The sequence below is a fragment of the Astyanax mexicanus genome, chromosome 14, assembly GCF_023375975.1.
Source record: "Astyanax mexicanus isolate ESR-SI-001 chromosome 14, AstMex3_surface, whole genome shotgun sequence".
NCBI lineage: Eukaryota > Metazoa > Chordata > Actinopteri > Characiformes > Acestrorhamphidae > Astyanax > Astyanax mexicanus.
In genome coordinates, this window is record NC_064421.1 from 5,204,116 (window position 1) to 5,228,024 (window position 23,909).

The 23,909-nt window shown below is 34.8% G+C and overlaps 1 protein-coding gene across 2 annotated transcripts; it reads left to right on the top strand.

Annotated features, from left to right (window-relative positions):
- The first annotated feature begins 2,679 nt into the window (after window positions 1-2,679).
- Window positions 2,680-22,607, top strand: ak7b (adenylate kinase 7b). 2 transcript variants are annotated; one of them, XM_022673280.2, is made up of 18 exons: window positions 2,680-2,802; window positions 3,617-3,793; window positions 4,109-4,217; window positions 4,326-4,420; window positions 5,310-5,420; window positions 5,517-5,600; window positions 6,647-6,735; window positions 6,840-6,930; window positions 7,036-7,113; window positions 8,936-9,085; window positions 9,212-9,340; window positions 12,235-12,340; window positions 14,356-14,484; window positions 14,603-14,668; window positions 15,910-16,107; window positions 17,634-17,854; window positions 18,967-19,125; window positions 21,363-22,607. In XM_022673280.2, exons 1-18 carry the CDS (start codon window positions 2,713-2,715, stop codon window positions 21,399-21,401), a joined length of 2,121 nt encoding a protein of 706 aa, XP_022529001.2. In that variant the 5' UTR covers window positions 2,680-2,712; the 3' UTR covers window positions 21,402-22,607. The 2 variants fall into 2 exon arrangements, with proteins under 2 accessions (XP_022529001.2, XP_022529002.2); XM_022673281.2 differs by lacking the exon at window positions 21,363-22,607 and adding an exon at window positions 21,219-21,312 and having other exon boundaries at window positions 2,700-2,802.
- The last annotated feature ends 1,302 nt before the right edge of the window (window positions 22,608-23,909 follow it).

Sequence of the window (23,909 nt, forward strand, 5' to 3'; positions counted from 1 at the left end):
AATTACAGATATAAATCTAATATAAATAAACTTGAAGTACTTGAGAACAATAAATCGCTTGTTTATAATTTATATAATAAAACATTTGAGTTTAATTCTGATTTTTTGTCTGGTGTGCTTGTTTTAAAGGTGTAGCACTGTTATTTTTCTATATTTTAATGCCTTAACAAACTGATTTTGAATAAAAAAAGAATATTTTACATGAACAAATCTCTTTGTGTTTTTAATTACATACAGACAGATTTACATTTATAGAATTAGGGCATAGACTCTTATCTACAGGATATATAACCCACAGTATATACAGGAAGAGCATTGACTAATAATACTTTAGCTTCTGCTGCCATCTTCTGGAGAAACAAAGTTACTGCAATAAGGAAAGCTTAGTATTTGCCTAAATGTGTATACTAGCTCTGTTTATACTGTATGCACTGCATTTTATTTATTTAATTGTCCTAAATTAACGTGAATTTATGTATTTATTTAATTGTCCTGAATTAAACATCAATGAATTAATTAATTAAATATGTTAAATATCAAAATTACAAGAGGACTTACTGCCTGCAGCTGGATGGAGACAAACCCACACTTATTTCACCGTGGTCATCTGTGAAGGAAAAGCAATGTTATGATATAATATTTTTAGCATGCTTTGGTGTCTAACTTTTAAATCACTTAATATTGCATTTATCGAATTAAGTACTATACACTGCCTGGCCAAAAACGGTCACACTCTAATGCTTAATTTGGACTGTTTTTAGCTTTAATTATGGCTGTGGCATTTCTTTGTGGCATTGTTTCCACAAGCTTCTGCAATCTCACAACATTAACTTCTGTCCAGAGTCGCATTTAACCCTCTGTGGCATTCAATTTATTTTATTTTTGAGGAGAGAAAAAAACAAGCACTGCTTAAAAATATATTGAATTACCTATTAAAGCACATATACATATTTACATTTAAACATGTTATAGCATTCAAAATAATTACTTACAATCTCAAAGTAAAGACTTACTGTCTCAGAATAAAGACTTACTATCCCTAAATAATAAGATAGTATCTCATAATAACAATTTATCTAAAAGATAATGACTTACTATCTCAAAATAATGAGATTTTATCTCAAAATAAAGGCTTACAATCTCTAAATAATAAGATAGTATCTTAAAATATTAACTTCCTTTTTAAAATAATGACTTACTATCTCAAAATAATGATTTACTATCTCAAAATAATGTTATAGTATCTAAAAATACAAAAAAACAACTTATTATCTGAAAATAATGGCTTACTATCTCAAAATAAAGACTTACTATTTCAAAATAAAAAAAGTATTTCACAATAGCAACTTACTTTCTCATAACAATGACTTACTATCTCACAATAATGAGATAGTATCTCAAAATTACAACTTACTATCTCAAAATAATGACTGTCTCAAAATATAGACTTACTATCTCATTTAATAAGAAATAAATTATAATATTAGGTGGCGGGAATGGCGTTTCATAGGAAGGTATTTCCTCATTTTACTTCTGTTTCTACAGTTTTATAGCTTTAAATTCTCCAAAAATGATAAATGCAGTTCAGTTTGTAGTGCTTCTACAGTAAACTATACCTTAAACATGGCGGTTTGGTGATGTTTCTTGTAGTAAACACAGGTGAATGACAACAACCTATTACTGTGACTCCCTAAACCTATATATATATATATATATATATATATATATATATATATATATATATGTATATATATATATATATATATATATATATATATATATATATATATATATATACATATATATATATATATATATATATATATATATCCCTGTATTATATTAGTCATTCTCTATATTTATTAAAACTGTGGGTATAATCTATATTACTATTCTGCTGCCACAGCAGAAATTACAACACAAAGCAAACAAACAGCATTATGATTGTAGCAACACTTGACCAGAGTCCAAAATGATGTTTTGTCAAAATAAAAGACCCTAAAATGTAATAAAATCAGTTTTTAGACTTTTTTATTCATTTTTTATTTTCACTTTGTAATACATTGAAGGTAACCCCAATTTTGTCAATGTAGCCGAGCATTTACAACTTAGAAGTTAAAAATAAATTAAAATTAAATTAAAATTAAGTATTAATTCAGGTGAACTAAAATAAGTCAGAAACAAAAAAAATAAATAATCTAAATTAAATGTTAAAACAAGCAAACAATATAAGATTTATAGAAATTAAATATTATTCAGAATAAAAGGATGAGTGGACAGGCTAAAATGTAAAACAATAAAATAAAGAGATAAATAATTAGAATAATAAAAAAATAAAATTGTAAAATAAATAAAATAAAAAAGGTCAAAAGTAAAACAATAGGAAACAATAAATAAATGACGAAATGAATAAAAAGACAAAACAAATAAAATAAATAAAAGTATAAAACAATTACAGTTAAAGGAGAAAGGTGGAACCTGTAAATGAAACTCTATGAATTAGTTTGAGAAAATGCATTAAATAATATATATATATAATAAAAACTGATAAACGCATATTATAATGTAGATATAGAAAATAAAATATATATCTATAGAAAAAGTGGGATTTTTACCATATTTTCTCAATAAAGCTTCTTTAAAAAAAGGTCTGTTGTAAATGTCCCCACGTGACTCCAGAGCGGTTGCCAGGTAACGGGGTGTAAACGGAGGATGGCACAGGAAGCAGCGGGAAGAGCCCGGCTCTATAACCGGATTTATATCAATAATATTCACTCTTACTCCTCTAAACACATCTCACAGGTCAGATATACTCACTATACTCTACTATACTTTACCTCACACTGCTGCTATATTCCGAATACAGAGCCTGGAGTCAGTTAAACCCGGCTCAGATCACTTCTACACTCTGTCTTTAACCACTGACCTTATTAAACTACTAATATAAACTACAGATATACAGATAGCCTAAATACCTATAAAGACTTTAGATATCTAATTTTAACTTCAATAAACACCATTTCCAGCTCAAGACTTATTTTTACTGCTAGTAAAAAATGGTTAACCTGGTTAAACCCAGCTGTTAACTGTCATTTAACTCTACCAAGCTTTAGGAGACGTTCTTAATACCAAAATCCATGAATAAAGGATGAAGGAAATGGGTTTAATCGATATATTTTAATATAAACTTAATGTAAACTGATAAATATTCGCTAAAGAAAACCACTAATGCTTCACTAATGCTACATACATTTATTTTCCTGAGTATTTTTCTTGCAGCAATAAAGTAAATTAGGCATATAGATATATACCAACATAAAAGCAAAAATTCTGTACTAAAATACAGTAATTCTTATTAAATTGTATATTTTTAATGTTTCAATATTTTTTTAAATTGTTTGCCGTTTATTATCTGTTATTATCAAATGTTCCATTTTTTATTACATATTTAATGTTTTTAGCCAGATAAAAAAATTCCCTAGGATGTGACTGTTTTAAGAATGTTCCAACTATTAGCAGTTTTAGTCACCCGGAATATATATATATATATATATATATATATATATATATATGTATATATTTTTTTTTACAATATGATTTTGTTCTTTCCTCACAGTATTTAAGCTCGTGTAGATTTGGAGCATCTCTTGTAGATCCAGAAGTGGATGAGCGGGAGGGAGTTCAAGATGACCAAACAAATGAAGCTAAAGCTAAAGAAGGAACTTTCCAGATTGTTGGAACGACTTCAGGCAAAGCAGAGCAGAAATGCAGTTTTGCTGCAGCAGAATATAATGTGAGTATCAGAATAAAAAGGGTCAAACATCTCTGACTCTCTTGCCTAGGGGTTGGAAAAATATTGATATTGCGATATTTCATATAGTTTTCATGTGCAATGTGGATAGTTTTATTGAAACACGTGGTGACGCTATAATCAAATAGGGTAAACCTGCAGATGCACTGCATTTGCGACCTTTAGAGTATTGCAGAATAATATCGTACTGTGGTATCATTATTACCATGGGTAAAATATTGTTATATTGTCTCATATAATATAACCATGTTTATTATTTTAATATTATGTTTCGTTATGAAAACCTGTTATTTTCAGAACCTAACACAGACAGAGCTTTTGCATCACCTGATGGAGTGTGATGTCATCATTTACAATATAACTGAGCATGCTGATCAGATAGCAGAGGCTTCTTGGGCGGTCTCAGGTATCTTTGACCGTGTCATCTTTACTGTGCTTTTCACTGTTTCAGTGTTTTTTTTTTACTTTCTTATGTTCAAAATGTATAAAGATTAACGCCTCTATTTATTCACAGCTCTTCATAAAGAAATAGATGAGTTTACTGGCCCGAAGATGTTCATCCTGATCTCCACAGTTATGACCTGGGCTCTGAGTAAACCTGTGGATCCAGTAAGTATTTAGGGCCCTATCATACACCCTGTCCAAGGTGCTTTGCGATGCTTATTACTATCTTACACCCCGTCAACAGTCTGTTTTTACGCCTTGGGCCCTTACTGTTAAAATAGCGTCAGAGTTTAGAAATAAGTCTAAACTGATGGGTGTGGTGGTCTGGAAGTGAGATGTGTTCAGGTAAATTTCTCGCGTGTTTCTATTTTGGTGGTGGGAAACAAAGGTGCGCCACTGACTGATTAAAACCCTGTCATATCTGTCATGCCGCCCAATCATATCTTAGCTATGCAGGAGCGCTGTGCGTATTGCGTGCGCTCAACGTGTGTACCCCCCCCCCCCCCCCACTTGTTACACACACAAACAAATTCAGCTTTTAAACAGAATATTAAATAAAATAACATTACTGTTCCCTTAAATGAGCTGCTGGTGTAACTTCACAGCGTGAACACGCAGGTCAGTATCCTCTGCTGATTGCTATTTCACGTTACTCCCAAAACACACCCATGATTAATTAAGAGAACATATGTAGGTCAAACATACTAGAACTACTTTACACTAAAATCTTCTCAAACTGTGTAACATAAGCTAAATATAAATATAATGATACATAAATATTAGAAATAATATACCTGAAATTCAATGTTTTGTCATATGTCCAAGAATGTTGTTATCGCAAAAATGCTCTGAAATATAGTTATATTACTTTGGAGACATATTGCTCACCGCTCACTGTCACATAAAAAAAAAAAAAAAAACAACAACCACACAACCACACACACAGCACCGGGAGTGGATATCTTCCACACCTGCAGCAGAACCGAACCCCAGACCACCAATTTCAGCAGAACCAGCTGTATAAACTCTTCAGTGTGTGTTTTTCTCACTGTAGGATGATCCTGAGATTCCCTTCACAGAGGAAGACTACCGGAGAAGGAAAGCCCATCCCAACTTTAAAGACCACATCGCTCTGGAGAAGCTGGTGGTTAAACTGGGGAAAACTGTGAGCTCTGATTGGGTGGTAGTTCACTGTGTTATTTATTTAGGGTTAATTCTCAGTGTTTCTCTGATACCCTCTTATATCTATGATTAATTTCAGAACCGCTCTCAGTTCTGTACGTACGTTGTTGCTGCTGGACTGCAGTACGGTCTGGAGGAGCAAGTCTTTCATTTGTTTTTTAAGGTAAATAAGGGAAATTATTACTGTTCTAATTTTACTCTTTATCATTTAATATCATGTAGCTGTAAAAATAAAACTTTTATTGTGATTATGTCAATTTATTCAACTTTAGTTATAACAAAGTTATAAATTGATGCATCTCTGTATCCGGTTTGTAAACCAGTCAGCTTGCAATTCTCACTGTGGCTGTCTCTGAGTCAGTCCATCTGTCTGTCTCTCTGATTGTTCATCTGTCTGACTGTCTATCTATCTGCTTGTCTTTATCTCTGTCAGTCTGCCTTTTTTTTATCTGGCTGTTTTCCGGTCTATCTATCGTTCAGACTGTCTGTCTGTTTGTCTGTCTGCCCGCCAATCTGTCTGTTCATCTGTTTGTCTGACTGACTGTATATCTACCCGTCGTTGTGTCTATATATCTGTCTGTCTGTCTAACAGTCTGGCTGTCTGTCTTTATGACTTTCTATTTGTTTTACTGTCTGTCTGTCTGACATTCTGATTGTCCATCTGTCTGACTGATCTATCTATCTATCTATCTATCTATCTATCTATCTATCTATCTATCTATCTATCTATCTATCTATCTATCTATCTATCTATCTATCTATCTATCTATCTATCTATCTATCTATCTATCTTTTGTCCTGTCTTTCTATCTGTTGGCCTGTTTGTCTGTTGGCCTGCCTGTCTGTTTATCGTTTCATCCATCCATCCATCCATCTATTTATCCATCTGTCTGTCCGTCCATCCATCTATCCATCCATCCATACATCCATCATAATTAGCCAAATTACTGGATGTTTGGGGCATTCCTAATTAAAAAATTGCAATCACAAACCATATTTATACATGTTATTGATTTCTATATGGAAGTTGCTTGTGGACCTCAGTATTGGAAACTACTGGTTAAATATATTTTTTATTCTTTTATTTAATTTTTAGTATTAAATGTAAAAAAAAAAAATTAAAGTAATATGAGTCTATATAAATAAAGTAATTGTTTTAACTCTATATCAGTAATTTATTGTTGTAAATTCTGTCCTCTCTCTCTGTAGAAAGCCTGGCTGGGGGAGGCTGGGGGAGTGCCGGTGTTTGGAGACGGATCCAATATAGTTCCCACTGTTCACGTCACAGATCTGGCGAGGTCAGAGGATTTCACACAGTTTGGTTGAATACAGTGGTACAGAGTTTGTATGCTTCTGAAGATTTATTAAACATTTGAATAACTTGTGTCTTATTTTTTTAAAGGATTGTCCAGAATATAATTGACCGTAAACCAAACCCACAGTACTTTCTTGCTGTAGATGATTCAAAACATACTATGGAGGAAATTGTGAGAGTAAGATTCCCTAATCACAGAAACAATATGTATATATATTTTTTTCTATTTGTTTTTGGATTTAATGTACTTTTTAAATACAGTATATTTCTCTTTTCGTAACAGGCAATAGCAAATAATCTTGGCTCAGGAAAAACACAGACAGTTCCAAAAGATGATCTATATCTAACACAGGACCTGACTGTAAGTTTGAAATAGTATAATATTATATTATATTAGTCCAGAAAGATTTCAAAAGTGCTCTGCTATAAAAAGTTTCTGTTCTCTATGTGCCAAAAGAACCAGAATTGCAAAAATTGCAATTTACACTCAAAAATTTCCTTTTTTAATAAATTTATTTAGATTTTTTTCCCATTTGCTCCCCAATTTAAGCTGGCCAATTACCCAACTCACTTATTAGGACTCCATCTATCACTAGTGATGACCAAACACACAAGAATGGTGTAGACTAGCACACTCCTCCTCCAACACATGTGATGTCAGACTCCGCCTCTTTTTAAACTGCTGCTGATGCAGCATTGCCGAGTATCATCACAGCACTAACGCTCGGAGGAAAGTGCAGCGACTCTGACTCTGATACATCAGCTCACAGACGCAGTCTTGTGCTGATCCACATCACCCAAGGAGTGATGAGGGGAAAAAGCGCTATCTACCCACTCATAGAGAGCAAGGTCAATTGTGCTCTTTTAGGGCTCTGGCAGCTGATGGCAAGCTACATGAACAGGATTCGAACAGGCGATAACCACCCCAGATGGCAAAAACATACAGACCAAATACCACAAAGTAATCCTGAGATGCATAGGTCTGGCTTTGGCATAGAATCCAGGCTCTAATCTGGCCCTAATGCTCGGTTTATATCTGGGCCAGGTGCTGCACGTGCCAACACCCCGGTTGCTGAGTATAATAGAGAATTCGGCTTAAGTACAAACTGTATTTGGCACCGTGCCATCAGTCTATTTTCATACCTTTTTGCACCTGCCTCGTTTAAATAGCAACAGTGCTTCTGAATAAATCTACGCAGATAAACGTGGTGGTCCGGAAATGAGGTGTGTTCAGGTACATTTCTGGAATATTGCTATCTTGGCAATGGACAACACAGGTGCTCCACTGACTGAATACAACCTAGACAGATGTCAACAGTTGAGTCAGACGTTGATATCATTGCTATCTTGGCAGTGAACTGTCAACACAGATGCATCCCCAACGTGCATCCATTCTTGCTTGTTATGCACATATGGATTAGCAGCAGTGCACAAAACCAACATTAAACAGAATACTAAATAAAATAACATTGCTGTTCCCGTAAATTACATACTTGTGCACCTTCACAGTGTGAAAGATCAGTTTAGTTTCCTCTGCTGAGAAATGGATCTGTACACATCCAGGTAGCTGCGCCATTAAAATAGCAATCCGCCAAAGTCAGAGCGCACCTGGCTCTTAAAGATAATGATGAGCAAAATTAACCACATCCATGATTAATTAAGAGAATTAGTACATGACTTTCACATGTTTCAAGCCACACAAGGCATACTTTTCCTGTCGTTATGATAGCAACGACACACCGATATGCCCTAAATCAAGTTGCACAGTGCACAGTTGATTTTCATGGTCGATAGCTTGCCTAAAAATTACTAAAACATGTCTTTAAATGTTATCTGAGACAACTTCTGGATCTAATTACTTTAATCCAAACCTACTATTGTGTGAAATTAGGCTACATCCATCTTGTGCAATTTTATTCCAACCAATTTAATACATTTCTGTTGCGTTTGGAACACAAAACAGGAAGCATTTGAAGATCAGTTCTGCTTGTTAGGAAACCATTGATTTTGTTGATTATGTTTTTCAAACCCATATTCTGGAGTATTTATCCCAAAATATGAAAGCCCTTATCTTCCCAGTTTTTACCTGTGAAATTTCTGTAGATACAGTTCTGCATGTTTTTTGATATCGACTCAGAGTTATTGTCTTTTTAAGACTGGCACGATTTTTCTTTCTTTCTCAGCAAGCAGATATTGATTCCTTGTTTGTCAGCCTGCGAATGGAAGCAGCTTTCCTGAAAGAGAATTTTAATATGCGCTGGATTTCTGAGACTGGCATTGTTGAAAACATTGAGCGGGTCACAGAGGAGTACAAGCTCTCCAGAGGGCTGCTGGTGGGTGAAGGTCAACCATGCCCTGCTAGTGGTTTTAAATGGGTTCCACATTAATTACAGTCTATTTATGGGCAGATTATGATGCTTGTTCACTCCCACAGATACTGTATGTTTTCTGTTTTTCAGCCTGTCCGTATCTGTCTCCTCGGACCTCCTGCTGTTGGGAAAAGCACTGTAGCTGAAAAGATCTGCAAGCATTACAAACTGCACCATGTCCGACTCAAAGAGACCATCGCTGAGACTCTCGCTAACCTCGTATGTGTTTAATACAATGTGTTTAACACTTACATTTATATACAGAATAATAGCAGTAGACGAAGCTTGAGTGACTGGATTTTTTAAGTTTGTCTCAGACCAACTCCGGAAGTTGTTTGAGTGATCGGATTTGAATCTCTTGTAAATGCGTCTCAGACCACCTTCTGAAATGGTTTGATTGTTTGGATTTGAGTCTCTTTTAAAGGTGCCCATTTGTTAAAATCCACTTTTTTTGTTCTTTGAGATAGGTAGTTCTGTTTAAACTAGTTCCACCACTGTGTGTAACTATAGGTTAACATAGGATCCCCGGTGGATTTTGCGTTACAAAGACTCGAAGACTAGATCAGTGGCTGAACTGCACTTAGCAGGGTTCCTGCTTTCTAACCATTGTCCGTTTGCTGGTGTCGCAGTGCTGTTAGCCAATCAGAGGCGATATGTGTGCATGTATGAATATTTATGAGCGAGAGCTGAAATTCTATCGTTTCTCCCTGCACACTCCTTCACCGGACTAAAACAGCGTTATATCGGATCACCAGAGCACTTTTTTTTTCACAAAAACAAAACCAGCTCACATGACATTCATTCATACTAGAGACCACAACTTGACATTTTAAAGTGAATACAAAAAACAATGGAATGGCAGATTTAAATGTGTCTCAGACCAACTTCTGAAGTTGCTTGAGTGATCGGATTTAATCTTTTTTAAATGCACCTCAGACCATCTCCAACTGTTAAAGTGATCAATTATGAATCTCTTTTAAATGCGTCTCAGACAACTTTTTAAAGTGGGTTGAGTGATCTGATTTGTATCTATTACAAATGTGTCTCAGACCACCATCGGAAGTGGTTTGAGTGATCAGATTTGTATCTCTTTGAAATGCGTCTCAGACCACCTTCTAAACTTGTTTGAGTAATCAGAGTTGAATCTCTTGTAAATGTGTCTCAGACCACCTCCTAAAGTGGTTTAATTGATCAGATTTTTGTCTGTTTTTAATGTGTCTCAGACCATCTAGTGAAGTGGTTTGAGTGATCTGATTTGTATCTATTACAACTGTGCCTCAGACCACCTCCTGAAATGGCTTGACTGATCAGATATGTACTTCTTTTAAGTGTTTCCCAGACCACATTTTAAAGTGGTTTGAGTGCTCAGTTTTTTATCTGTTTTTAATGTGTCTCAGACCACCTCCTAAAGTGGTTTGAGTGATCGGATTTGTATCTGTTTAAATGCACCTCAGACCACCTCCAGAAATTGTTAAAGTGATCAAATTTGAATCTCTTTTAAATGCGTCTCAGGCAACCTTTTAAAGTGGATTGAGTGATCTGATATGTATCTATTACATATGTGTCTCAGATCACCTTCAAAATGCATTGTAAATGCATCTCAGACCACCTTCAAAAAAGGTTTGAGTGATCAGATTTTTATCTGTTTTTAATGCGTCTCAGACCACCTCCTGAAGTGATTTAAGTGATCGAATTTGTGTCTCTTTTAAGTGAATTTTAGATTATCTCCTGAAGTGGTTTGAGTCATCAGATTTGTATCTGTTTTAAATGTGTCTCAGACCACCATACTGTTATAAAGTTATCAAATAAATTTTTTCTCAGATCATCTAGTAAAGTGGTTTGAGTCATCAAATTTGTATCTGTTTTATCACTTTAGACCACCGTCTAAAGTGGATTGAGTGACTGGATTTGTATCTCCTTTAAATGTGTCTCAGACCATCTTCTGAAGTTGTTTAATTGATCGGATTTGAATCTCTTGTAAATGTGTCTCAGACCATCTAGTGAAGTAGTTTGAGTAATCAAATTTGTATCTTCTTAAATGCGTCTCAAACCACCTTCTACAGTGATTTGAGTGATCAGATTTGTACCTCTTTTAAATCCGTCTCAAACCACCTTCCAAAGTGGATTCAGTGATCAGATTTGTATTTATTTTCAATGTGTCTCAGACCATCTATTGAAGTGGTTTAAGTAATTGGATTTGTATCTGTTTAAATGCATCTTAGACCACCTTCTGAAGTTGTTTAATTGATCAGATTTGTATTTGATTTAAATGAATCTCTGACCGCTTCTTAAAGTGGTTTGACCGACCAGATTTTAATCTGTTTTTAATGTGTCTGAGACCACCTCTTAAAGTGGTTTGAGTGATCAGATTTTAATCTCTTTTAAATGCGTTTCAGACCACCTTCTAAAGTGGATTCAGTGATCAGATTTGTATTTATTTTAAATGCGTCTCAGACCATCTTTTGAAGTGGTTTAAGTGATTGGATTTTTATCTCTTTTAAATGTGTCTCAGGCCATCTTCTGAAGTTGGTCGGTAATTTTTTAATTAATCTCAGACCATCTAGTGTCAAGTAAATTGTGTGATCAGATTTGAATCGGTTTTAAATGTGTGTCAGACCACCTTCTGAAGTTGTTTGAGTTTTCAGATTTGAGTCTCTTGTAAATGCGTTTGAGACCATCCTCCTAAAGTGGTTTGTCCAACCAGATTTAAATCTGTTTTAAATGCGTCTCAGACCACCTTCTAAAGTGGTTTGAGTGATCAGATTTGAATGTCTTGTCTTTTAAATGCATTTCAGACCACCTTAAGAAGTTGTTAAAGTGATAGAATTTGAATCTGTTTTAAATGCATCTCAGACCACCTTCTGAAGGGGTTTGAGTGATTGGATTTGTATCTGTTTTAAGTGTGTCTCAGACCACCATACTGTTATAAAGTCATATCAAATACTGCCACACTGTCTATATTACTACAGCAGTTCTTGAGTCCTGTCTCCACATATTTTGTGTCCAGTTTTTACTCTGAAACTTCACTGAGTGGCTCGATGCTTAATGATAAACGATAGTGATGTGTACATGTTTTATTGATGGCTATGTTGAGATGTTTTTCTGTGCTGCAGGAGGCGGGAATATATCAGGATGAGGGAGAAAACGAAGGCGCTGAATCATCAGGGGGAGCGCAGGAGTTTCTGGAGACCCTCAGAGAGAATATGGAGCAGAATGGAGGTAATAAAAAAATATCTCTTTATTTATAGAAAGTTAATACTCTATTTCTTTTCTGTTCACACTGACAGCATGAGCCTGTGGAGATGTATTTTAAATGTGTTTGACTATATCTGAGGAAGATTACTACTTCCAGTGCTTTCAGTTATAGCAGTCTCTGTCTCTCTGTGTTTTGTCTGGTTTTCAGTTCATCCATCCATTTCTCAAGCCAAACTCATCCATTTTATTAAATAACGTCAGCATCAGGTTTTAAATATATATATTTTTTATCATTTCTGAATCTTTCTGACCCAACAAATGTGATCTGGTTTTGATCCGACCCAGCTATCAATTATTCTTATTTTTTAATTGAGATAAACTGCTGATAAGGCGCAGTTTAATCTGATATATTAGGCAGATAATACACTGCTATGAACAAACCCTGTCTCTGCTGCTGCTCCATGCTGTTTACACACTGAGCACAGTGAACAATGTGCAGCATTCACTGCTCACATCTGCGCTGCACTTCCCATTAAAACACTGTGTTTAAAAGTGCAGCAGCAATTACTCAGCGTTCTGTGTTAAAGCAGCTTCACACTGCAAAGATATATATATATATATATATATATATATATATATATATATATATATATATATATATATATATAAATATACGCGCTGGAACACAGAATCTCCTCACTATATTTACTTTCTTGCTCCTGTGCCAGACAGCTTTGACCAATCAGAGTAGAGAATATGCTTGTGTGATTTATTGGTGTTCATTTTGGTGCCAGTTTATGCCTGTGTGAAAACAAACCAAACAGAGGGAGAAACACATCATCAATTGATCCGAATATATAAACTATATAAATATAAACTACGCTATACAAAACCAAAAAAAAAAAGCAACAAATATATAGTTATTTAAAATAAATTATAATTATGATTTAATAATGCATATAATATTGATATTATAAATAATTTATATATAAATAATATTTCCTTTCCAGTACTGCATGATATTGATGATATTGAGAAATGCTGACATATTCTGTGATATGTACTGTAATATAGATATTTATAGAACTTTTACCAAATTATATTTTAACACTAATAATAATGCTTTAGTCTATTTACTCAGTATTGGAGTAAAATAAATATTTTTTGGCTGATATGATATAAACAATGTTCATTTATTGTTATTTTCTGTTTAACATGATACATTCTGAATATTTTATTACAACTATATAATAATAAAAACCAACAACAGGCGTAAAAACGTTCTTTTGTACAGAGCAAATTATACAAGTATATACTAGCATTTTAATTGACACCACTAATATAAATATAATTGCATTTTACAAGAAGATGCACGGTCCAAAATGCCACCGCACAACAAGACGATCATACCAGATCGTTTTGTCAGGGATTGGTTTTCTCGGATAAACATGAGAAAGTAAATATTATTTATATATAAATTATTTATAATATCAATATTATATGAATTATTAAATCTGAATTATTATTTATTTTAATATATATATACATTTGTAGCATTTAGTTTATATTTATATATTTTATATATATATATATATATATATATATATATATATATATATATCAATAGAGAGTGTTTCTCCCTCTGTTTGGTTTGTTTTCACACAGGCATAAAAACCTAAACGCACCACAATGTGCACCAATAAACCACACAAGCATGTTCTCTTCTCGGATACTTGCATTTTACATTTCTTACATTAATTATTTTATTTACATTTAAATATCCACTATAAAATGTAAATTTTAAGAAGAACAAATGCAATAATCACCGGTAATCACAGAATATTGTCTTAATTAATCTGATGATATTTTTTTAATCGATTGACACGACTACTATATATAAAAAAAATGGGTCTAACCTTTAATTAAAGCTTTTAGAGGTTCAAAGTTCACAGATACAAATGATACAAGTTGCTTTCTGACTTTTATACAAAACTTTAAGAGACTCAGCTTTACTAATGATCCATCTCTTCTTTATTCAGGTCTTTTAGATGATCAGTTTATTATCCAAATCATGAAGGACAAGCTGAAGTCCAAACCCTGCACAAATCAAGGCTTTGTTTTGGACGGCTTTCCGAAGACATATGACCAGGCTAAAGAGCTGTTTTCCGGTGGGAGAAACTTTTTTATTATACTTATTTGTTTTTTTAATAAGGTATTTATTGATGAATTGATTATATGTTAATTGTAATAGGTTGTAATATTTTTTTATTTTGTTATGCTGTGCAGCTGAAGAAGATGAGTTGGAAGATGCACGGTCAAAAATCCCACCACACAACAAGAAGATCATACCAGGTCTGTAGATCGTTTTGTCAGGGTTTGGTTTTCTCGGATAAACATGAGAAATGTCTTTTTATAGTAAGTAGGATTATATAAATTAATACTGTGAAACTGTGAAAACTAAGGTTTGGCAGTGTGAATTGCACATTGAATCTGACATTTTCAAAAAATTTGGACCACTAATTTGGGCCGCTTTTATATGTGGTATTAAAATCCAATATGCAACAATGCAGCTCAATCTGAACAGTCAGCCATGCCATGACTTTTACACCAATCCAACTTGACATATATAGATAAGAAGGGGAAATGGAAATGGATGGCAGCAGTGAGTAAGGGTTTCAGTGGTAGGTTAGCAAAGTAACTGACCTCATAATTATTTGGACTGATGCCTCTGTTGAAGCTCAATTATACCAGAGGTTAGTTCCGACCCTGCAATGTGATTGGCTGAAAGGCATTCAATGAATGACATTATCAGCTGGTAATGCACTGTAACCGAAGCTCTCCATGTATTACTCATACAGGTAACCTAGCAACCATGCACCGCTTACAAGCCAAACAGTAGTGTTTATAACCAAACAGATCATATTTTCTATAGTCTTCTATAACTGAAAATCTTTCAGTAAACAGTGATAATAGAACTGTGGTATAACCACAATAATACACTCGAGGTTTGTGCTATAACATGTCATATTGGCATTGCTTGGTCTATGACAGCAGCACAGCAGTGCCAATATTACATGTTATAGCACTCCCTCTTGTGTATTATTGCTTAAATATAATTGCTCTTTTTAAAAGCTTAACAACAAGTTAAACACATCCTCACTAATAAGCCCAGCTGCAGTCACTTAAACTTCTTGATATCTCCTGTGATGCTGGAGAAAATTAAACTTAAATTTGAACACATGAAGCGTTATTCTTTAGTGCATTTTTTAAAACGTCAGCTGTTCATACAAATATTAGAAACACGAAAAAAATAGTATGAACAGCCTAAAAAAAATATCAGGGATGTGGTGAAAAAAATCAGACGTGGACCACTTCACCTACTGTGTGGAAATTAAAAATCTCCAGAGCACTTTAAAACAGCTAAAATATTGCATTTGATATTACCATTTTCTTACAATAATTCACCCATTAACTCCTTTACTTTTTGTTTTAAAGCATCCATAGCTGCAATACATAATAGACTAGCTAGAAAGGATTTAACCGTTTCCTTACTGATCTCTGTTTTGACTCTATGTATGTATGTATGTATGTAGAGTTTATCTTTTCTCTGGACGCCACTGATGCGTTTCTGAAGAAGCGAGTGTTAAACCTGCCGGAGAGCGTGGTGGAGGGCACGTCGTACTCTCAGGAGAAGTTCCTGCGTCGGCTGGCCAGCTTCAGAGAGAACAACTCAGAGGATGAAACTGTTCTCAACTTCTTTGATGAGCTGGAGATTCCTCTGGAGCATATAGGTAGAGCTGGAACACGGAATTAACTCATTTTATTACTGTGGAATAACTTAAAAGATCATTTAAAAGATTTTATTGAGTGTTTAGTTTGATGTTTGATGTGTCAGTGATAGGTACGTTATTTTGGTTGGGGTTCAAAATGCACAGATGTGGTTTTATAAGACTGTTTACCCTGTCATTTGGCTTTTTTTCAAATGGCCTTTTTATTTAACAAGTTATAACCTCTGATTTTATTTGTTGGCTTGTACAGCACCATTATGGCTCAATTATGGCTCATTATGGCTAATTATTCAGCCGCTTCCTCTGGTCTAATTTTTACCTTTTTTCGGTCAGTTAACAGGTAGTTAATTATTTTAGCCTTGCTTCCATCAGTAAGTAACCATTGTATTTAGCCTTAACCTCCTAAGACCTGGTGTCCACATGTGTGGACATCACATTTTAGGTTGTCTAGGCCACAACACTAAATTTTGCTGTACAAGGGCCTGGTGTCCTCTAATGAGGCCATTATACTGTCTCACCTAGTGGTGGCAGAAAAGTTTAACACATTACAGTTTTGATTGTGTTCAGAAATTTAAATGAACAGTGGGGCCCAATTGTTGTTTCTACTTTTGAGGCAAAAAATGCTGCTGTGTTCAGGCGCAAAATAAATGTTTTGCACATAATTACTAATTGTGACATTGTGTTCTATCAAAATATGTGGACATTGTTTTTCTCAGAATCTACATCATGTTAAATAATTAGATAATTCTTTGTTTTTTACACAAATCAGGTGCCAATTAGCCAAAATAGTAAAGCGAAATAAAAAATGCAGCATTCACATAAGAGATTTTAGAGTTTAACAGCTCTGTTTAGGTTACGCCAGACTTCATTTAATTAGTTAATTAATTAATTCCGTGGAGAGAATTATTGGCAATAGAATAAGATTCTCTGGATCAGATAAACAAACCTACTGACACCATGCCAAATGTCAGGTGTGGGTTGGAGGGGTATATAAAAAAAAAATAAAAATAATATTATTTCGGACGAGTTGGTACTTTTCAGTGTGGGCAGTGTGCCAAGTCCTGCTGGAAAATGAAATCCTCATCTCTATAGAAGTTGTCAGTAGCAGAGGGGAGAATGAAGTGCTGTAAGATTTTGTGGGAAAACAAAACTGCACTGACTTTAGACTTGATAATAAAACACAGTGGATCAACACCAGCAGATGACACGTCTCTCCAAACCATCACTGATTGGTAGAAACTTCACACTAGATCTCGAGCAGTTTGGACTGTGTGTCTCTCCACTTTTCCTCCAGACTCTGATCCCTTGATTTACTTTAAATGAAATGTAAAATGTACTGATGATCAGTGATGGTTTAATGGAGAGACATGTCATCTGCTGGTGTTGATCCACTGTGTTCTATGCTGTGTTAAAAGTTTATAATAGATCACTCTGTTTGTAATACATCTATATAATATATGAGTTTCACATTTTGAGCTGAATTACTGAAATAAAGTAACTTTCAATGATATTCAATGATACTCCTCTAGAGATCACCAGTAGTGATGACCTGGACTATCTGCTGGTGATGGAGAAGGTCAGTAAGTGCGTGGGTCAGCCCAGGAACTACGGGCCGAGCTCGGAGGAGGTGGAGCTGGAGGAGCGGAGGCAGGTGGAGATCAGGATCAGGGAGGAAGCTGCCCTGCAGGCTGAGATGGAGCGGAATGAGGCGGAGGAGGCGGCTCAGAGAACTCAGAAGTGGGAGGAATGGGTAAGAATGAGTGGAGATTACTGCTTCATTCATATTCCCTTCTTATATAATATTAGGATTATACCTCGATTAAGCATAACATTATGTCCAGTGCTGTATCTGATCCATTTTTACCTGCACAACACACACTAACACCTTATACACCACCACCCAAATAATAATAATAATAGCTGCTCTGTGGTGATTCTAGTGTGGTATGGGTGTTTAACATGCATCCATCCACAGTATAATCAGTTGATGAGTTTGTTTATTTGGAGTGTTTTTCCCTCTGTTTGGTTTGGTTTCACACATGCATAAAAACCTAAACGCACCAAAATGCGCACCAATAAATCACACAAGCACATCGTCTTTTCTGATTGGTCAGAGCTGTAATTATAGCGAGACGTTTCTGTGTTTTAGCACGTATATCTGTGCAGTGTGAAGCTGCTTTAACCCAGAACGCTGAAAATGTGCTGCTGTGCTTTTGAAACACAGTGTTTTTAATGGAGTGAATGCAGTGAACGCTGCACATACCACGCTCAGTGTGTAAACAGCATGGAGCAGCAGCAGAAACAGCATTTGTTCATAGCAGTTTATTATCTGGCTAATATATCAGATTAAACTGCGGCTTATCATCAATGAGTTTAGCACAATTTAAATTAAGTATATTTAATAGCTGAGTCGGATTGCGTGTCAAACTTGGTAGCGTAATTAATTTGCATGAAAAAAAAATTATGCGTTACTGATTCCAAATTAAATGTGTGTGTTAATGCTTTTAAACATTACATTCAGGGTTTGGGGCTCGTCCAGAAATGTTCTAGGAAGCCCAGGAAAGACGACATGTCAGTGTCTGAATTAATAAAAGAAAAAAAAGAACAAAAGTTTATTCTAATGCAAAAAAGTTGGGAAATCTTAATGGATGTGGCAAGATTTTCCAGTTCTTCTCTGTGAAAGAGAAAAATGAAATATCTGCTTTTCTGCCACACGTCTACCATCATAATGTCATTATGCTAACCAGCTCCCACTAAAAACACTGTACACTTTAGCTTAAATTCCAAAACCATCACCAGCAGAAACTTCTCCAGAACACCCTGTTCCTCTGCCTGACTGTGTGTGTGTCTGTGTGTTCTCAGAGCCGGCGTCTGGAGGAGATACAGAGGCAGGAGGATGAGCTGCTGGAGGCAGAGTCAGTTCCTTTGAGGCAGTACCTGATGAGGGATGTGATGCCCACTCTTACTCAGGGCCTTATCGAATGCTGCAGGATCCGGCCTGAAGACCCAGTGGACTTTCTGGTACATTTACTTCATCTCTCCTATTATGTTCATGTTATGTTAAGTAGTATTAGTGCAGTTGTAATTTATAACACCAGAAAATACTCCGGTAACACTTTACTTGGATGGTCCATTTTATGGCCTTGTTGATGCTCAACTGACATTTAACTAACACTGAATTGAATGTCCATTAAATTTAACTTAACCCTATGTTGAATGTAAATTATTAAAAATAGAACCTAACCATACACCTAACCTTAACCTTAACCCTTAATCAACCATAAAATCTAACCCTACACCTAACCCTAACCTTAACCCTTAATCAACCACAAAATCAAACCCTACACTTAACCCTAACCTTAACCCTTAATCAACCCTAAAATCTAACCCTACACCTAACCCTAACCTTAACCCTTAATCAACCCTAAAATCTAACCCTACACCTAACCCTAACCCTAACCTTAACCCTTAATCAACCCTAAAATCTAACCCTACACCTAACCCTAACCTTAACCCTTAATCAACCCTAAAATCTAACCCTACACCTAACCCTAACCCTCCAGAACTCTCCTGGGTTAGAGTTGAATGTTGGGTTATATTCAATAGAGAATCATTTACTTTCACCTTTTAGTTCATTTGCATTTAATAGACATGTAGTTGAATATTAGTTGAATGTCATTTGAGCATCAAAAAGGCCATCAAATGGACCATCCAAGTAAAGTGTTACCCTTTACTCCTTCTGTTCGGTTTGATTTCACATGGGCATAAAACTAAACACACCAAAATGCTCACAAATAAACCATGTGAGCATATTGTCTCCTCTGAAAAAGTAAATATAGTGAGAACATTCTGTGTTCCAGCACATATATCTGTGCAGTGTGAAGCTTCTTTAACACAGAACACTGAAAAAGATGTACACATAGTAAATGGAGACATGCGGCTTGGAGCAGTGAGTGCAGCACACACAGCGCGTGTAAACAGCATGGAGCAGCAGAACAGCGTTTGCTCATAGCTGTGATAATTAGCATTATCTGGCTAATATATCAGAATAAACTGCGCCTTATCCGCAGTTTAGCTCAAATAAAAGGAGTATATTTGATAGCTGGGTCGGATCAGGACCAGATCAGTGTGTTTATACACCTGATGTGGACAAAAGTCAAAGTCATGGAAGCTTATGACTTAGAATCATGTTTAAAGGACTGTGTTTGTCTCAAATTTGACCAGAACTAAATAAAAGATGGTTATCCGTCACTGCTAAAGAAGAACTCCGGTGTAAAATGGACTTTTGTTGTAGTAAAACATGATAAAAAGTACTTACCTTTGATGGATAGCACACTTCCGCTCTCCCACAGTGTTCTGAGATCCAGAAATTTAACAATTTGTGCAAACACCCTTCAGACTGGGTGACGCGGGGCATAATTTGCCCTGATAAATCGCTTTTTCCACTGTTATCCAGCTCAAAGTAGCTCCACACCTCCTTGCTAGAATCTGGAGAACCCTGACATTTAAAACGAGGCATTAATAACTTAAAAAAGTGCACAAGAAGCTTATTAAAGACTACTGTTTACATCCTATAACGCTACTAGCTTCAGCTCTTAGCGCCGCCATTACTGTACTGAAAATAACATAGACATATATATATATATATATATATATATATATATATATATATATATATAAATAGACTCCACATAGCCTGCCTCCTGGTGCCAGCTGCTACCTTATGCGGAGTCTATGTTTATATATGTCTATGTCATTATCAGTACAGTGATGGCGGCGCTCAGAGCTGAAGCTAGCATTATAGGATATAAACTAAAAATTGTTTTTTAATAAGCTTCTTGTGCACTTTTTAAGTTATTAATGCCTCAAATTTAAATGTCAGGGCTCTCCAGATTCTAGCAAGGAGGTGTGGAGCTACTTTGAGCTGGATAACAGTGGAAAAAGCGATTTACTGGGGCAAATAATGCCCCGTATCATCCAGTCTGAAGGGTGTTTGGACAAACTGTTACATTTTTGGATCTCAGAATGCTGTGGGAGAACAGAAGTACTACTTTTTATCATGTTTTACTACAACAAAAGTCTAACCTCTATTTTAACCGTTATTATTGTTGTAGGAGCAGCAGCATTAGCAGCGTGTTCAGGATCCAGGCAGAATAAATATGTAATAATAATCTGTATGAATTGATCATAAAAGTGTTTCTTCCTTTCACACGCACTCACAAATACACACAAAAATCTCATTATCTTTTATGTTTCAGGCTGAATATCTCCTGAAAAACAATCCGGAAGCGGAGTAAAGCGTCCGCCGGCACATCTGCATAAAGGACGAATCTCAATACTGTTTCCTATTCCTTTGAGATGTTTATTAAAGTCTTACAGTGGGATATAAAAGACGCTCCGTCACGGGTTGATAATAGATTTTAGTACCGCGATCGCATGCTGATTATATTGCGCGGGAAACTGATTGTGAAGTTTCTCAGTTCTGACCTTGTTGTTTGTGTACCTATGCATTTAAAAGCTTCGGGAGCAGAATAAAAGCCAGCTGCTAATTAAAAGTTCATTAATATAATGTAGTTGGGAGTGCTTTGTAACTGGAAAAGTAGACATGTCACGACATAATTGTTTTGATTTGCCCCGTGCTTTCAGAGGATAAATGTTACAAATGGCAGATAATTAAATAGCTCTATCATATTTTCATACACAACTCAGAGAGTGCACATAATTAATTACACCGGTAAACAAAATTATTCCATTTCTGCGACTACAGCAGCTCATTCAGTTCATTGTTTCCAGACATGATTATTGAACAGGGCTGAATGTAGTAACGACGGCTGAAGTATCTTTAGAAATCTCCTTCATTATCCAGACTCGGCTCTTTAATGGGCTCATTGTTTATGACCCTATACGCTTTCATCATCCGTCCCCGTGGAAAGTCGGCCTTCGCGTTTCTTCTGTAACTGGTTTTAAAAGAAGAAAATAAAAACTAAAACAAACAAAAAAGAAAAAGTACAAAAAGTCCTCGTGAGATTGTGTGAGAACGGGTGAAAATGAAGTGATGGAGAGAAGCTGAAGTGGAGCAAACCCACACCTTTAAAACTAGTCAAGTAGGGCTCTTCTTCCAGGATCTATAGCTAAACAAAAAGACCATTCAGCCGCCCTTTCAGGCAGGGCTGGGCGTCGAGGTCGTTACGAGAATGAAAGCTGGGGTCGATGCCGTTTATAAAGTTTCACCACACCTTTTCACACTATTTCTATTTACAGTACTGTGTGATTTGTATTCACAATTCACGGCTGACAATTACTGGCCTGTTTATTGTCCTAATAAACACCCTGTCAAACAATAAGAGAAAAATGCTTAAATGTGTTTTTTTTTTTTTTTGGATATAAAATCTCTACTACACACCAATCATTTCAATGGAAAACAAAAGTAAGACACACTAACTTTTTGAACCCTAGGTGTTTTTTATTTTTTTAAACTGTTATAAGTAAGTTAATAATAGTTTGATAGAGTATATATTGTGGTGTTCCCCAAGGTTTAATTGTAGGGCCTATTAAATTTAATGTTAATGGTGATAGTAATGTAGTAAGTAATGTGATGTGAAAGTGATCAAGTGTATCTAAGAGGGTTTTTCAGTTAAGGCTGGATGATAGAACAATCTGTGTTCAAAATTAAAATGTAAGTTAAATATGAATAAAATCCTATTTCAATGATCTCACATGGATTATTTTATTTTACATAAAAATCTCTTATAAAAGATTCAGCGTTAAGAAGGAAAAATATTAATAATCGCGATTAATCGCAGAAAATTGTTAGTTGTAAGTTTTGTACTGATATTTTTATTTTATTTTACTGTTTTTATTGATTATTTTTAATAGTTAGTGGATGTTATATACTGTAAATTATATGAACAGTATTTGCTTAAACATTAAAGTGAGTTTTACTGGATTAATTGAAACCTCATGTAGCAAATTAACTTATTTTATGTATAACATAGTAAATATAATTTTTTACTGTGGAATTAACATTGACTTTAAAGTTTTTTGCAAATTTTAAAATAACAATAATACTCAGTTTATAATAGACTGTAGAAACTGATAACACTTTACAATAAGAGTCACACATAACAGTACATACAAATATCTGAACCAATTATTAACTATAAATACTAGATAAGATAAGACATTATTAAACAATACTACATTTAATGATTAAGAATTTGTAAAAAAAAAAATAATAATAATAATAATGAATTGAGACATTAGTTTGTAATGATTAATTTGTAATGTTCAATAATGTCTTAAATTGTGTCAATTAATAATTAGTTGAGACAAAAAAGTACTGTACAGTTAATGTAGCCTTATTATTTTGATTAATACTGAATATTTCATGTATAGTATCTTTATATTGCAAGATTTAAAACCTCTGGAATATAATCAAGAGGAAGATGGATGATCACAAACCATCAAACCACCAAACTGAACTGCTTGAATTTTTGCACCAGGAGTAAAGCAGCATAAAGTTATCCAAAAGCAGTGTGTAAGACTGGTGGAGGAGGAGAACATGATGCCAAGATGCATGAAAACTGTTATTAAAAACCACCAGGGTTATTCCACCAAATATTGATTTCTGAACTCTTAAAACTTTATGAATATGAACTTGTTTTCTTTGCATTATTTGAGGTCTGAAAGCTCTGCATCTTTTTTTTATTTCAGACATTTCTCATTTTCTGCACATAAATGCTCCAAATGACAATATTCTTATTTGGAATTTGGGAGAAACGTTGTCTGTAGTTTATAGAATAAAA